Source organism: Coturnix japonica, chromosome 14 (genome assembly GCF_054131305.1).
Source record: "Coturnix japonica strain WE chromosome 14, WE-NBRP24, whole genome shotgun sequence".
Taxonomy (NCBI): domain Eukaryota; kingdom Metazoa; phylum Chordata; class Aves; order Galliformes; family Phasianidae; genus Coturnix; species Coturnix japonica.
Window position 1 is genome coordinate 4962806 of NC_140676.1, and position 18169 is coordinate 4980974.

The window sequence follows — 18169 nt, forward strand, 5'->3', positions numbered from 1 at the left end:
AACATGGCGGGAAGAGAAATTACACTTAAATAAAGCAGTACTGTCAGAAGAAACCTATTTACTTTAGATTCAATTTGCTTCCTGTGTCCCTAGCAAAAGAACACGGAGCACCACAACAGCAGTATGGTACATGCGTTGTATTGAGAGGGGATGACCAAAATCAGAAATGATGTAAAGGAATTGAGATCTTCAAATATTTATGCTATGTTACAAATTATCCCTGCATTTCTCCACATACATACGACAAAGCAAGAAGGAAAACGAGTGTCGGAGTACAGGATTCAAAGTAATACACAGGGACTGGAACTGTACTCACAAGGGCCGATAATTTAACAGCAGTTTGAATACACCAAAAAAAAAAACAAACCCCAAACCAATATTACCTACTTCAATCAATATATGATGTGAAACAACCAAAAAAACAACCAAAAAACACCCTTAAGAACATACAAGAAATCTCATACTACTCGAGTCAATGTGCAACAGGGCCCTTTATTTTTTTTTAACACTGCCTAGTTTAGATTCTTCAGGGGGATCGCATTTTCTGTGCTGCTGCTTGGAAGTAGAAACTCATTTGTGTTTTAAACGAAAACTGTGACTCATGTGCAATCAAAGGATTCCAAGAAATGGAGCTTACCGAACAGCATGCTTTCCTGTAAAAGTCGCAGCGAACTCAGAAGAGCTGATAGTAATATGGACTGTTCTCCACCATCAACTCGGGACGATGCTGTTGCAGTTCAACCAGGTAAGGCTCTGATGGTTCACTTAAGAATACCTGACTGTAAACACTTACAAAACGTCCCTGCTTGGATGACTTCCTTTTATGTTACTAACAAGTCCAATGGATTTATTCTTCATTCCTAACAATGTCTAGAATCAGAATGAGCACTAAACATGAAACACTCCACCCAACACCACTTAAAAAAAAAAAAAAAAAAAAAAAAAAAGCCACTTGGCTTATTTCAGCAAACTCATAATAACTCTCATGTTTGTAAATCAAAATTCCATAGAATCACAAGATCATGAAGGCTGGAGAAGCCCTCTCAGTTCACCTGATCCAAGCCCAACCCATCCCCACAATGACCACTAACTATATGTCCTTCAGTGCCACATCTCCGCAGTTCCTGAACACCTGCAGGGATGGTGACTCCACCACTTTCAAGGGCAGCCTGTGCCAGTGCCCAAAGCACTTCCTGAGAAGGAATTTCTCCTAATATCTAACACGAACCTCTCCCAGCACACCTTAGAGCCATTACCCATGCATACACTCATGAATTAGTAAGGTGAAATAATTTATATATTCCATTGCAGGTATCTGAAGAATATCTATCAAACATCATCATGGACAACTATTCTCAAAGTGGTGTCTGAAGGAGGCACGCTGTCTGTTTCCTTTAAGACACATACATTAAAACCGCAAAGCACACCGGCCCACCACAAGTTCCATGGGATGCCTCCAAACAATTCTCTTGTGGCTGCACTTCCTCTTTATCCCTAACCCAAAAAGGGGGTAATCAAAACAAAGACAAGCACAACACCCGTTGTTTGAGGGTTCTATATTTATGTACGTACTACAGTTTTACAGCAAAAGACTTCTAATCTTCTCAAGCTGCAGACACTGAAGAAATAGCTCTTTGCTAGCATGCTGACTGCTCTAATTTTTCCCTCATGTTTTTTCTAGCATATTCTACATTTCCTGAGCCAAGTAAAATACAGTTAGAGACCCTCAAGCAACAAAACTTAAAAATTGAGAGGGAAAAAAAAAGAGATAGGGAAATAACGTTACAACAGTTTTCTATCTTTTAGGGTAGTCCACTGGGAGTGGGTCAGGAGAATAAATCTGCATGTTCCTTCTTAAGGGACAACTATGACAGACAAAGGCAATGGAGGAAGGTCTTAAAACAAAGGGGAGAGAAGCATGCCAAACAAAAATGTGCTGTTTTATATTGTAGCTAAATTAAATGGTCATTTTTATCTCTGATGTTTTAGTTTGTTTATCAGTAAGGCTGCAGCTTAAGGATCAGTCTCATTCAGAAAGTTATGATCTATTTTCAGGGAAGGCAGGCACTATGAGAGTTAAAAGCCTGATCGTGTAATAAATAATTCTTCCAACAAATGTCAGAAAAAATATCTGTGCTATTTAAAAGGAGGAAAAAATGTAGGTTAATTTTATTTATTCTGGATAGGGTGAACACCTTAAAAGGGTCATGAAAAAAAAAAAGATCATTAGCTAAGCTGATAAATGTCCATTTACCTTGGAGACATATTTGTTAACATGGCGAGAAATACTAGCTGTAGGGGTCAGATGGTGACGTAAATGTACAGTAAGTGTAACAGGACCCAGTGGAAGCATTTTGTAACTTTGGACTATCAACACTGCGTTACGATTGGTAGCAAATGACACACTTAAGCAATATGCTTAAATGACTTTAATGACTTCTCTCCTTCATGTTCACAGTGAATATTGGAACTAAAATGAGGAAAGGACTTCCTAATCAAGAAAGCATATTCAATTAGACTTAATTCAGAATACAACGGCAGGAGGATCACACATAGCATTACATCCTTGGCAGTCACCAGTTATGGCATGGAAAAAAAAAAAAAAAGGCTGTAGTAAACCCACATACAGAGGCACTTGTTGTACACAGAAATCATAGGACCATTAAGGTTGGAAAAGACCACTACAATCACCCAGTTCAGCCACCAACACATCACCACCATGCCCGCTAACCACGTCCTTCAGTGCCACATATGTTTCAGAACCACCTGGCACCTTTTGCCTTTTGTAAATCAGCAACAACAGCAGAGATGCAAAATAAATAAACAGATAAAAAATAAAAATCCTAAGCATTAACAACATGATTGTCTAACAGAGACTCCCCCTAACAGACCTAGAGCATCCTGCTTTCCAAAACACCCAACAATATAGGGGGGGGGGGGGGGGAAGGAGTTGCAAGACTCTTGCAATTTCAGGCAGCTGTTCAGGTAAAACTAAAGCCAGAAGACTGTTTATTTTAATAAAGCTATTATACGTGCAGCTCCAAATTAGGAATGGCAGGAGACTAGGGGATGCCGAAACCATCACCACCTGTTTGCCCTGAAAATCAATTAAAGTCACACTATCGCAGCAATCCCTTCTTAGCTAATAAAAGTTATACAGCTTCAACGTGTGACTTGAGGTGCTTTGTGGGAATGTGCCTGAAATCCAAAGCCTCAGTCTCGTGTTACTTTGATAGTAAACACAGCTATGAAGTAACCACTGTAAAACTTGCCTTGTTGGGGTTAGGGAAGGTGTTAAGGAAAGAGATCCTGAGCTGCTGTTTTGATGCAGCGGATTGAACTAATACTCAGTAAATTCTATCAATCCAGCCAAGAACATTATACAGAGTTTTAAATAGGAGAAGACTGAAGTCCTTTATAACACATGCCTGTTCAACATATTCTGTGCTGCAGAACAGATCCAACTTTACAAGTTGAAAGCAAGGGCAGTAGAGACATCCCAAGTGTTTTAGTAATTAAACGAATATGCATAATGAACCATATGCCCAAAGGGCCTGTTCTTCATGTGGGCCAGATTTTTGTTTGAATTTTTAATTTTTATATACAGATGAAACATTTCATGTAATATAGCAACAGTGCAAAGGAACACGCTATGCAGGAAAGGAAGGAGGAACTACCCATGTGAGAACGACCAGAATACACTTGATGAATTCTGCTCCTCAATTTCCGATTCAGAGCCAAGAGGGTTTTTTCTTCAGAAAAAAAAAAAAAACACCAAACAACCCAAGCTTTTCTCCTTTGAACAGCTGTATGAGTCATCTGTTCAGAGTCTAGAAAGGATGCTTTAAATTTATGTATTTGTATAGGTCGTATTTATACATTCTTATGCGCGAAATGGATTGTATGCACCAACAAGACCAGCAAAACCACTGACACTACCAGATTCAAAAGCTTCCAAACCACAGGGGAAAAAAAAAAAAGCCTACAGGAAGATCCACTGTTTGACAGGCCCTGCGGTGTGAACTGCACCATAACAGCACATCTATCTGCCAAGGAGGCCCAGTGTTTTTTTTAATTATTGTTTTAAAGATGGGTGCAATTCCCCTCTTGCTACAGTAATGTTACTGCACTGTGAACGTTCTGGCATCAAGGCCCTGTTGCAGAAATATGACATGTAACAGGTTCTCCTGGGGTTGAACCACCTCTCTCTTTTCCCAGTCACATTCAGCCTTTCTCATACCTTGCTTTTAAAGTGCAGGAGAAGCATCCTTGGCCAACAGAACCTACTGCAGTAGGTCAGTGCTTTAAACAAACAATGAAACCATTTAGTGCTTCCAGCTGAAATTCAAGCTGAAATTTAAGCTTAAATCAGCTTCCTGAGCGAAAGGAAAAGTTTGGGATAAGCAGCAATGAGCACCTGGCTAACTCCGACAGTGGCATTGCACAGCTCTATAGACACAAAGCGTAACCGTGGCTATTCCCTGAGCTGGCTTGGCTCCATAGAGATCCAGTTGGGAAACATCTGCTGCGCTATAAGAAATGCAAACAATCATCTGAACCACTTTGGAATTTGAGTGGCTTTTCATCAGACTCAACGAGTTCAAGTTTTCATGGGACTCCAGGAGTTCCCCCTCACCACCTTTAATCCAAAAGGCACTCATTGCTCTGAACCCAAACTGGGTTTTTACTTCTGACATCGCCTGGCTGCCGTGATTGAATGGTCACTGTGGAAAGACAGATAAACTTCAACAGCTGTCGGAAGACAAAAACGGACACGGAGCGTCACCTCTCCCAACTGTTGAAATCCTTTAAGGAAGTGTTGGAGCAATTAGAGAGGGAGTCTAATCTTTGCCGAGTGCATTAACACTCTCCGACCTCTCAGACAATAGATCAGACCTTAGACACATAATGCTTCCCTAAGGCTTTTTAAGCAGAGCATTTGATCTCATAGTCGCTCCCTGTGTGTTGCTATAGGTATCAGCGCATAAGACAGTATTCACCGGGCACTGAAGGACCACTATCTGGTATTCTAATTTTAAAATAGCAGGAAAGCCATTGCAGTGCATGCAGTCACAGAGCTGCCACTTCCCACGAACAGAAAAAAGAAGGGAAAGAAAAAAAATAAAGCAAACCAGAGTATCTCTGCAAAATGTCTTCATTTTTTAATAATCTCATATTTCCCTTTCTGTCACCACTGTTTACTTCCCAGCTTTGCAATATAAATCTGTTTTAAAAGGCGTACATTGGTTCTTTATTCGTGGAAACAGTTATCTGATAATAATTTCAAAATACTCCATTTCTTTAGCCCCTGTGGAGGGACTTGAGGGAAAGGGAATTAGGAAGACAGCTCTAGTTTATTAAGGAAATTGAAATACATCACTGCAAATAACTTTCCCAAACGTGGGCAAGAAAGTATCTGGGGATGTTTTCTTAACTGCTAGAACAAGTCACCATCTAATTCCTGATAGGCATGCTATGCAAAAAAAAAAAAAAAAACAAAAAAAAACCATAAATATGGAATTGATAGAGTGATATTAGCATTTCTCATTTAATATTCTAAACATTTTAAGGAAATTTGTTCAGTGCATTTGTCTAATGGAATCAGAGCTCCTTACTGTCATTTTCTGACAGAGGCCACGTCTGAACACTCCTCACGAGGACAACGCATAACGGGATCTTAAAAAGAACCCACTGCTAAATAACGGGTGCAGAGGTCTTTCTTCTCCCCCATGCCACGGATTTGAAGCACAACACCAGCTAAGGTGACTTAATATTAATCTATGAACATTGTGGATTAGCTACAGGACTTTGCTTCACTTTCCTTGAACTACAGAAAGTGCCTTTTGTGAAGCCCTTGCATTACAAATGCTTCTTGCTGCTGTTTAAATGTGTATCTCGAATTTGCCAAGCCAAGTGCATCAAAAATGACAAAAAGGTCACGTATACCTAGTATATTTAAAAAGAAACAAGTCTTCAAAGTCAAAGTGTAATGCAGTTATTTCTAATCTGAACAAACAATAGGCTGCATCTAATGAAAGTTGACAATTGGCTCTGATACAAAGCTGTGCAGCTCCTCTGTTCCATTAAAAGATGAAAGCTGAAGGAAAGTACAGAAGACAGCGACTTCTCTCAAAAAGCAAGCAGAAAGTTCTGCATCTCAACTAGCAGAGCATATAAAGGCTGTTTTGTTGTTTTTGCTTATTCTTTTTTTGGTGGATGCTTCTGCTCACACATGGCACCCATCTCTCATTAAGTATGCTAGGGTTCCGTGGGTAAAGTTCATGCTAAAATAAAACAGAGTATTAGACCAGTACAAAACACTGAATGCTCTACATATTTATTAAAATCACAGCACAGCATTCTAAACAAAAAAGAGCACCTGCCACCAAGCTAAGCTCGACTACAATGTGGGTGTCACAATTACGACTTATACACTAAATTCTAATAAAACAGGGAGAAAGAGATCAGAACTCAAGGATGCTACTTGTGCCAGCCTAATTGTTTACTGCTGCAGTAGTCGAACTACCTAATAATCAACAGGATTGACTTTTAAAAACAGATTTCTGGGATTCTGAAGTTAAAATAATAATAATCATAATAATCATAATAATAATCTGATGTAGGATACTTTCATTATGATTTTTATCCTTAACCTTATGTTTGACACTCTATGAATGTTCCAGTTGCTTAAGACTAACCTCAGTCAGAGCAACTCTTAGTTGCTCGTGAAAAGAAATAAAACTAAAGAGAATAGGCTTTAAAAAAATTCTCTTCGCTCCATAGCTTCTACACTAATCCTCTTTTATTCTCAGATCCTTTAAAGGATCCAACTCTTTCTCATTTAAAAAAGTAGTAGAGTGCTTCCAGAGAAACCCCTCAAGGTGCATCTGTCTCCATCATAAAACCAAAACGTCGCGTTACCTTCAAACATGAAATTTCTTCCAGTTGTCAACATTTCTGCAACTAGTGTTAGATTAGTACCGAGAGAACGAGCGAATTGAATTAACAATAAAATAGTTCAAGCAAGAAGAAGGAAAACCTGACAGAAAAATCTGACAAAAGCAGGAGCGTCAGAGCTGGCTCATTCATGAGAGGCCATCGCCACCTACAGGATTTTCCTCCTCTTTGGAAACGCTCATGTTGGAGCAGGACTTAACTTTCTAACCAATGCTGAATAACGTAAGTTTGCTGAAGTCAATGGAGTTCTGGTGACTTTAATCCCCTATAGACTTCTCTACTAATTCCCTCACTTTAGAAGAATTGAACCTGACTATTTCCAGGCAGTGAGCTGTTTTAATATTACACACACTATAAGTAAAGGAAAAAAGAGAAACCACGAAGTACTGATAGGGTTACTCCACCACCGACATGGGAAGTAATAGTCAACATCTGCAACCTTCCTGTAAAACTGAGGGTTTTACAGTACTAAGAGATGCCAGGTCAAAGTAATGCGTAATGGTCAAACCAACCAGACCCTGACTGAAAGAAAATCAATGCACCTGAGTTCTGGTTGGGGGGGGAAAGCACGCTAAGAGAATAAGATAATTCTTACCTTTAATGAAGATTTCACTTCCTAACAGATATTGTGGACTTTCTACTTCCCCCTCCCCCCCCAATTTCTCCACTTTCTGACATCAAGAACAGCAGACACTTGACCTGAGCCCTTCTCCCATATAGTTTGCACTGTGCACAGTCCTCTGCAACTAAGGGAATTCTATGCATACGCTTCTAAGCAAGTAGCTTCTCTCCCACACTTGTGCTCAGCATGAGTCTTACTGAGACATAACCCTCTCTGAACTTCAAATACAAACCTCTACATACAAAATTTCACCTTTATAAAATTATTAAAACCCAAGGCCAAATTAAAAAAAGCAATTCAATGCTATATCTATGCCTAGATTTACAAGTGGAAGCACACAGCGTGTCTGTTAACACGTGGTTGTGAACAGGAGCTCAGCAATGTTGGACAAACAAATAAAGCCAATAGGCTGGATTTTACCAGAAAGAAAAAAAAAAAAAAAAAAAGGCGAAACAAACTCAATATATACGAAATAAGTAGAAAATGTACAAAACAGTATAAGAGCAACAGTTGTCTCTCACAAAACTTCCGAACTTCAAAAGACACAAGGCGTTATATATTAAAAAAGAAAGGGCTTCATAAATCAAACAGCTAAAGTACAATACAATATAGCAAACTCCAGCCAGACCGCAGAGAGGGCTCTTTCTTCATAAACATCAGATCAGGCAGCTAAAATTATTACCAAAGCTCTCTTGTAACTGTCACCTGTGGTGGGTATAATTACAGGCTACTGCTGCAAGCACGCCCACGTCATATGGCAATAAAAGGACCTATAGCTTGCCAAGACCAGGCAGACAATGGAGAACATACACCACCTGACGAGAGCCCAAAAAGATCAGCCAGGGAGACTAATAAAAATGACAGCTTAGAAACAAATGACAAAGCTTCAGCCACAAAAAAAGGCAATATCAAATTAGCTGGGAATGCAAGCACTGAGCAGAGTTCTCCAACAGGTCACAACTCGAGCAGAAAGCTGGTTGGAACTGTTTTCAGATGCATTTAGGTCAGGTTTTAGCTATAAAGAGCCTCTTTTTTCCTTCGTACTTTTTTTTTATTAAGCAAAATGTTTGCACATTTGGGGTTGGCTTTGTGGGCTGTCATTAGATAGCTGAACAGATGAAAACTATCTATTTCTAACTCTGCTCCGGAGACAGACAGATAACGTATGTTAATACGAGCACCTTCTAAGGATACATCTACAACCTGTAACAAAGCTGAAATCCTTCCTTGTTGCCTTTTAATTCCTTGCTGGATGCCTGCATACACATTCCTACTGACCAGCTGTAGAGAAGCTCAGCTTATGGCAGAATTGGGCTTTTAACTTAACAATCTGCCCATAAAGTTTAACGCGTACCGGTGATGTATTAAAAGGCTTTGTCATCAAGTAGCAACATAACGCAATTACAGGAAGAGGGGGAGGCAGAGAAATAGGGGTCTGAGTGAGGACTGAGTGAGAACGCAATGCATGCAAGTTTGCAACACACAGCACAGAAAGTGCAGCTACTGAAGCTCCCCAGCCCCAGAAAAACAAGGGACTCTGCATAGAGAGTGAGAGATGGGTAAGCAGTCCCAGAAGAGATGACCAGTATTCCTCACATTCCTTTTTTGTTCCTGTTTTTTGTTTGTTTTGGTAAAAAGAAGCTCCCTGAACTCCTGAGCTAGAGACACAGACCACCTCGCCTCTGCAAATTTAAACTGAGGAGCCTCGTATCAGTTTCTGCTATGCTCCATCCCATTCCGACACTAAAGCTTCAAACTTTGTTTTTTAAATCTTGTTTATAGTGCTGTCAAGCCTCTAAGTAGTTATTTCCCTATTAACTTTGTCCTTGTTTGTTCTTGCATTTCTGAAAGAGCTGGAAATAACATGTGTTTACTTTCGCTGTGTGGCTCTCGGCATCACCAATATTGCTGTTGCTATTCCAGGAATTTCAACTGCTGCAGCAAAGCAAAGCCTGGGATCTCAGGCTTAAGCCGTATCCTCCTAAAGCACAGAAATATAATACTGGAAATGTAAAAACTACTGGGAGAACGGCAAAACCACCCCCTTTAATTGCATAGAGAAGCCCGTTTCTCATCCAAGCCGTTACTTGCATGTGTCAGGTAACGTGCTTGTAAGAGCACCGCGTGCACCAGCACTGGATTTTCACAGGCAGTGCCATGAGCAGCGTGGAGGAAGCAGGATGTAAACGTTTCCTCTGTCATTAGAAAAATGCTTTTACAGGGATATGTAATAGCCCGAAATAAAAATATACCTCTGATCCAGCCCTTTCACGGGAATTCAAGACAATAATTTCAGACATGTACCTTTGCCAGGGATTTGCAGGGGGAAAGAGCAGAGGAAACGTTGGGGGCTCTGAAGAATTAGTTGCTAGGTCATATTCTTGAAACGGTGCCTCTGACTGCTCCTCCAGCACTAGCTCTAGTCTTCAGTATGAGAAAGGAATTCTATCGGAGCAATACTTCTCAGTTTCCTTACTTAAGAATGGGACTGCGTTCGTTCCTTTGCCGACTGCTTCTAAACTGCAGCAAAGCAGCACAAGCTGTAAGTGGGCTGAGAAAAGCCCTCAGCTAAAGCTCTACAGTAAAGCCCAAGTGAGGGCCATCTCTTTTGCATTAATACTTTTATTTTTTAAAAAGCTTTTTCTTTTTCCAAGTTCCCTATTCAGTGTTTGAAGAATACTCATTCTTCTCTCTTTAGGATTACATCTATTCATTTTATTTCGCTTTTTAATGTGGAGACATTTTAATCTACCATTACTTTAATGCCGTTCCCAAATAGTTTAGGAACAATGATTTATATTTCATCTTCAGCTCCGAGAATTAAAAAAAAGGGAGAACAAAAAGACTATACCATTCTCATTGGTTACACATGTAGTGTAGTAGTGGGACAGTTTGGATTGTCCTTTGTATCAGAGAACAGCCTGCTCAAAATGAGTGGGCTGTTCAAACAGCATATAAGAATTCTGGGAAGGTAATGAAGGAGTGTACAGTCTTACAACTCCCTGCAGGTTAATTGTTACCGCCTATTGGTAATTCATACATGAACTCTTGGTAAAACTTTATCTTTTACTTGGTTGGCCAAGGACTGAGAGATGCTTGGTGACACTCAGTCTCTATCCTCAGTTGTCTGAATGCAGCTGGTCTCGTTTCTACATAGATATCTCAGGTTGCAAAGCAACACCTGACTTCGTGTTAAACTGGATGTTCTACCAGTATTTTGTTGTCCTGTCCAGCGCAGCATTATATTTAGCACAAAAAGGATTGGGACATTTTGCTTGGAAAAGTCTCAGCATAACATTCAGAAGATGCTTGCACATACGCAGAATAAAAGATCCACCTCCAGCTAACTTCAGAAGGCTTACATTTTGAGTGAGCAAACATCATTCCTGAGGGAAAAGTACATTCCCCTCCTAGTGATGCACAGTTGGTGATTTTAGAAGACATTGTCAACAAGCTCGCAGCCTTTCGTCTTTGTATCATCAGTGTAAATATAGCCCAGCTCAAAAGGGGATTAAAAATTATTCATGTCTACTAAGATGGTTGGTGTCTCCTCTATGAGATGAGTTTAACTGGGCTCAGATCCAGCTTCCATATCAAAAGCTTAAGTGGCTGCATATTAAAGGCACTAAAGACACTGCCCCGATGCATGTGAGCTGCAGAGTTCATGGATTGAACTTCTCATGCTATTCCAGGATAGGACCAACGCAATGTGGTAAAGTGCAGTCTCAGCCAATGCACCCCATGACTCTCAAAGCCCCAGGAGCCTAATGCCAGAAAGCATCCTCCAGCTCCTTCTGATTTACAGAAAGGTTTGGAACTCTAAACTGGAGAAGGGTGCCAACATCCCACCTCTCCAGAAAAGAGTACAAAAGCTTAAGTGTGAGTTTGCTGCTGCATCCATAGCTCCCAGCAGCTCTTCTGGACATCCCGAATCCCCAATGCTTCCCTCCTCCTGAATCAGCTGGCTTTTGGGAAACCCAAACACTCCAAAACAATCCCATGCCTGTCATTTTCCCAGCTGTGCACCATTAAATAACTACAGGCAGTTTGACCAGAAACTCCACATTTCAACCACAATTACGCTGCATCATCACATATTCCTTCCTTGTGATGGTACTATCCTGTCATAAAAGAATTACCCTGCAATGTCATTGCAAAATAAAATAAATACTGCCCATGCACGCTGCACACCGGTCTGCCTACCAGCCAGGTCAGAGCTTGAAATACAGCTCCCACCTGTACCACCCTGGCAGCAGTCCTGATTAGCAGAGGCCTGAACGTGATGCGGGGGGACACACTGCCAGTAAAAATGAAGTATTCTGGCAGGGGTTTGTGTGCAGGGACCCTGAAGAACATTGCCAACGAGTGCTGCCAGTCACACCGGAGGTGCCATAGTGGCCGCTTCCCCATCATTTGCCTGAACACGTCAATGTATCATGCAAGCTTCGCAAGAAAAAATACATGATCGTAAAAAATTCCAGTCAATATATCCTTTTAATTTCCTCCAGATTATAGTTGGTTTTTTTTTAAGCAATTACTGTAATTTCATTAAATGACATAATTACCACTAATTCAGAGGAAAACTGTCAATAGAAGGTGTAATTATGTTGTATAAAATCACAAGCACAACGTTCAACGATGCATAATTCCTCATGAAAATCATTCTTGTGACTAAAATTAACTCTTAAAATATTTTTTAAAATACATATTGTGCAGAAGGAATGATTAAGTTCTGATTATGGACCTCCACAACCAACTTGGTGAGAAGAGGGAGCAGAGCAAGCAGGGAGTGCATGCACATAGAAGGAAGGAGCAGGAATTCAGCTTAAAAGTGCACTGGAAAGCTAACACAAGTTTTCATATGAACAAGTGGGAAAAACAAACAGCATATTATCATACCTTTTATTTTAACTGTTAAATACTGGATTATAGGTACAGGTCAGGGCAGTGGGATATAGCACCTATCTTGCTGTGTACATATTTTCCCAACTCTGAATGCACTTAGTGGAAACAGCAGAAGATAGGGAATTAACACTTCATTATAAATGCCTAAATGGAATCACTGCCATGTGGAAAAGCTCAAATACACTTAACTTTTGGTTTGTAGAAGAAAACTGCTTTTATTATCCTTAGCAGCGTATTTTATTCCTTTCCCACTACCCACTTTCTGTAGGAAACCGGGCGCATTATTTTACCCAGTAAAGATGTTAACATCTGTAACTTGTAACATACCACTTCTTTTGGTTCATCTTCCTTTTCACCTGGAATCAATTCCTTTTTCTGTGGACCTGCTATCCCGGATCCTTATTTTCATGCCTTTCTACCACTTACAACCTTCTCCTAAGACTAGAAAGATGAAGTTCACGGCCATAACTTCACAAGTATTGTATTTCCTCACAGAACACATCCCTTCAGCACATAGTTAGGTTCCTGTTTAACAGTGACAATACAGTGTCAGCACTAGGATTTTACCTGAGTCCCTACTGCCTTTGCAGCTTGTGTGTACAAGCATACAATTCCTTGTGCACAACCATGCAGATTCTTGCACAACATGGAGAAAGGTTTCAGAGCTACCAATACTGCAGACAAACATGCATGTATAGCAGCTCCAACTCTTTCAGGAAAGCCATCATCTTAAAGCCCAAAGGGCAACACTAGGTTGATTTAAGTTTTCTTTCTCTGAGCACTTCCAATATGTCTGTGCAAAGTCTACAGCATATCAGTTAGCATCTCTGTCTTCAATGAAGACAACATTTTAATGTATTAGTAAGCAGCTCTTGAGCCACTAATGCTAGATATGATCTGAATAAGCTTTGAGCAAAAGCAGAAAAAAACGCACAGAAAAGATCCTCTCATCCTACCTACTCTTAAAGTACATGTCATGCCTATAACTTGCAGGGTCTTTGCTCTGATTTCCTTCCCATCACTTTACTTATCTTTAAGAAATACACTGTGAAGTGCCTTCCTCTAAAGAGCCTTTAAGTGATTTAAAATGCAGAGAGTAAAAGGAAAAATCTTGAAGATGTGGCTGTTCTTTTGCTTAATCAACACTCAAAAGCTTTCTTTTTGCATGCTGGACCACCACAAAATGATTTCGCAACCTTTAATGGAGCGCCAAACATTTCAAGCACGAAGAAAAATGTCACACCACAGAATCAAAACCATGCAAAACCTTTCTGCACTTGCATGGATCATGAGAAAACTGCAAATGGGGTGTTTACTACCAAGAGGAAAATGGAGAGAGTAGGAATGGCAGGTAGAGAATTTGGCTTTTTGTTTGCAGAGGAAAGAACTCATTGACCAGCCTTTCTCTGTCCTTTCATATATAAATATAAATAAACAAATTAATAAATAAATGTATTGTGATGGTTAAGGGAATCAGAGCAGCAGACAGAGCAGACATTGGTAACCAGCAGCTGACTGCCTCATGACAACCGACAACATGTCACTGCAGTTGGTGCCTCCTCTCTAGGCCACCATCTCTCTTCTCTCCTACCATCCAATTTCCACACTCTAAAAAGACCATCACAGCAATATAGAACAGCCATATAGTCATAGCCTTTACAGGGTCTGTCACTGACCACACACAGGCAGGCCCAGGCCAACAAGAGCCTCTACACACAGCAAAAAAAGGCTGTTCCTGAAGGTTTAATTTCCACGTCCAGCAGACCCAGCGCTGACCTGGCTGCCTTTGAAATCTGCACACCCTGCAGCCGTGTAGCTACAAAATACCAATAACAGCAAACGATAAATGGCTTTACACTGGTGGAGAGGAAGGCACGTTAACACTCGAGATCTTATATCACTTAGCCACATCCAATAAAAGAAGAAATCCACTTACCACAAATGCTATCACGCTCTTTACCGTGGACTCCCAGAGAAAACAGCTCCGAAGGAATTGTATTGTATTCCATATTGCCATGGTGATTTTTTTCACACGATCAACGTTTCTCGATAAGATCTGATAAATATTGAGTGGGAGGAGGGGAGGAGAAGAGTTTAATCAAACACTCTAATATCCTACCATTGCTTCTGTAGAAACAGGGATAATTTAAGCTACAAACACATGCCAGGGCACATATTACATATAAAGATTCTATTTCAAAGACACTCTCCTGCACCTGTCTGCTTTCTGATTACACTCATACCTCCCAGATTTTCCTTATCCATCAAAAAAATAATAATAAAAGAAACCAAAGCACAACAAAGCACATCCTGCCAAAATTAAATAGAACAGCAACAGAAACCTACCTTCATTACCTTTCAATGTTCATAATATTGTAATGTCTTAGAAGGGCTACATATAATTTAACCCTTACACAGAACCTCTTCTCTGTGTTTTAAATTCATCCATAGAAACAAATATGAGGATTTCAGCTTTATTTTTAAAAGGATAACAGTCATCCTCCTAAAATCTGTGGAGTTTTTAACTAATGTAAATCAGGTTTCTTCCTTCCGAAATAAAAAAACAGGGCTTGTGCTTTGCTTCAGGTGCTGCTAACTGTGCATTACCCACACCTATCATTTTCCCTGTTCTGAAGCACAAAGCTGAAGTACCGATGCAAATGAGATCAGAAAGCCTTCAAACGTAATGAAACACACTGAATTTGCACGTGTTTATTGTTTAAGGCATAAATGGGTGTTGTTCTTGGCCACAGCAACTTAAACCCTTCCTAAGTCCAGAGATAACCTTTACCTTCTTAGAAAACTTGCGGTTCTCCTCAGTGAAGCGCTTTTCGCGGGGCTTGAATGTTCTAATAGTTGCTTTGATCTAAAATAAATAAGAAAGTCGTGTGCTTTTAAATTCATAATTCCTTACAGCACTCTGATCCTTCTCTCTTTTAAGGAGCATCTAGGCAAAGACTATCACAAACCAAGGGGACACCTTACAGAGGAACTGAAGTAAATATTCATCATCTTACATATTCAACATGTACAGGTGGAAGAACCTGGACTGCTTCTGCCCTGTACCCGGGAGTTTTGCTGATCACTCTCACTACACCCAGGGCCAGCAAAGGCAGAGCTGCAGCACAGCCCACAGAGGCCTTAATAAATGGGATTCCATTCAGCGAAGGCTGGAGGGCATAAACAATTGAGACTGACTAAGCCACCTAAAAACTAAGTGCACCACGTACATGCCTCATTAATTTTCCTGTCAACACCCTGGGAAGAGAACACTGTGGGTCAGCTTTTTTGGGAGGAAGTAGGTGTTAAAAGTAATGCATAATAATCTAAACATTAAGCCCTTTTCTGGCTGCTGCAAACGAAGCCCTGGTGTACAGTAATTGACACCTCCTTCCTAAAGCTCCTGTGGTCACTCTAAGTCCTGAATTGCCCCTGCGTTGTTCCATCCACCCAGATGGGCTGTCACGTTATGATGTGCCAATGTCTCCTCACCCGCAGTATGAAACATTGCAACCAGATGCAGTGAGGTCAGGACTTTTCCTGCTTGGCTCCTGCTTTCAAAGGATCGATTACCTCCCTCCCAGGTGCACACATTCCCACATTTCTTACACAAATGATGAGCAAAGAGAAAATATTTCAACTTACAGGATTAAATAGGACATCCAGCTCTAAGTAAATTACTCCTTTTGAAGCACGTTCCAAGTCTTTATTCTTCAGCATGTAACAACTTTGTTTGCCATTTCTGATCTATAGATTGGGAAGAGAAAAAGCATCAATATTTTCCCAGCTGTAATTTACAATGTAATTTTAAAAGACACTACCAAAAAAAACAACCACAAACCAACAACAAAAAAACACCTCAGAAGCACAAAAATCCTCCCCAAACCATGATAATACACTCAGAGCATGAAATACAAAATGACCATTGGATTAGAGACCTATAAAATTGCAGATTAAATCTCTTACGGTCCAACTTTAATTTACAAACCTTGTACTTTATAGTAGAGCAATGCACGCAATAGCCAGTTTGAAAAATTCTGCCCTGGAAGCCAGTGAGTTGATGGGAAGTAATCAGCCTCCGTTATTACAGGTTGAAAATGGAATTTTTCTTCCAAAGTTCAGAAAAAGAGCCACGACAACAACTTACCCACCTACTGCACACTGCGGTACACAAACTCACTTGAAATGCTTCGTTTATGGCAAGGTTGTCAAATCATTACCCAGGAAACGAATGCAATCCAAAGAAATTAATCGGCTTAAGTAGAATGAATGTTAATGTAACAAATGTTCAAAATGAACTAATTCACGTAAGAGACTTCTCCCCCCACCACACCTCTGAATTTCAACACCATTTCCATGCTCTAATCTGCCGGTTGGCCCTATCACATTAAACGCCTATAAAAAGAAAAACAACCTCCCTCCCTCACCATTTTGTAAACTATTTGGCTCAAATCAAAAGCATTCTCTCTTCTAAAAGTGATGGCAGAAATGTATTTATTATACACAGTAGGATATGTATTGATTAAACATTTGGCTTTTTAGGAAGCAGACCAGTTAATTCTAAACAGCAGTAACATAAAAAAACCTGCAGCTTACCAAAAAGCTACATTCGGGGACTGTAATGATCAAAGAATAAAGATAACGGAGGAAATTTGGGGGCATGAAATTGCAACCATATTTAAAACGGCTATTGCTGCTCTGGCATTTAGAAGAGGAACTCATATAAACCATGGCAGAAATGAGTAAGGAGAAGGAGGGGAAAAAAAATGGTATAATAGGAACCAAGCGATTTCACATTACAAGGGAAAGGTCACTTTCCTTCCCAATGCTGCTCCACCCTTTCTGTACCAAACAGCTCATCGAAGGGCAGACGGCTTTCCTGGCTGACAGTTAAAAGGGAAGAGGGCTCTCATAAAGACCAAGTTTGCATCCTCAGCAGGGTCCAAACAGGAACTCCAGCTTTTACTATGTTTTCATCTGAAGCTGAGCTTAAAAGGATGCTGGGAACTATGCAGTCATTTGTAGAGTCTCTTTAATAATAACAGGCACCGATCATGAACCTGCCTTCAATGTAAGGGAAAACACAAAGCACTGGAGTTAGAGACAAAGGAAGTGGCCAGCCCCATTTCTAGGATCACTCATATCAGATGGTCCTCAGACCCACTGCCATGTAAAGTACTGTTTGCCCATCAGAAACAAAGATATGGAACGAAAACAAAACCACACCAAGTTATTCAGAAACTAAAAGATGCACCATTTTCCAAACTGAAAATTGGATTTCCTCTAAGTAGAGATAAAAGGCCAAATGGACTTGGCTTGAGATTACCATCTCTTTGGTCTGATGCAATGGCACCAGAAGAAGGTTTTGTGTGAGCTTTGTTCCTAGCAGCATGTCTGCGAGATATAGATATCCAGCGCATATCAACACTGCATAACTGTAGATTCTTCATACTTATGAATTTGGGGGCTTAATTTTCACGTATTTCAGTTACAAACAGTTCTAACCACTTTTTACTCTCAGGATGAAATGCTTCCATACCTCAGCAGTAAGAACACATGGAAATCTGTCTGGATATATTTCTTACCAACATATTTAAGAGCATAGCCAATAAGGGGGGACACTGCACAAGTTGCTAAATTCAGAGGAAAAAATAAAAGGAAGGAGGAGGCCTGGTAAGATTAAAA

General features: G+C 40.2%; 1 protein-coding gene across 9 annotated transcripts in view; it reads right to left on the minus strand.

Moving 5' to 3' along the window:
• MCTP2 (multiple C2 and transmembrane domain containing 2) overlaps positions 1-18169 on the minus strand; it is a 167338-nt gene that overhangs the window by 26363 nt on the left and 122806 nt on the right. For all 9 annotated transcript variants that reach the window (XM_085514929.1, XM_085514928.1, XM_085514930.1 and 6 more), the window contains 3 exons: positions 16130-16231; positions 15276-15350; positions 14421-14540 (listed from right to left, as the gene is read on the minus strand). In XM_085514929.1, the coding sequence (XP_085371055.1) occupies positions 14421-14540; positions 15276-15350; positions 16130-16231 (297 nt within the window). The remainder of the gene's footprint in view (positions 1-14420; positions 14541-15275; positions 15351-16129; positions 16232-18169) is intronic.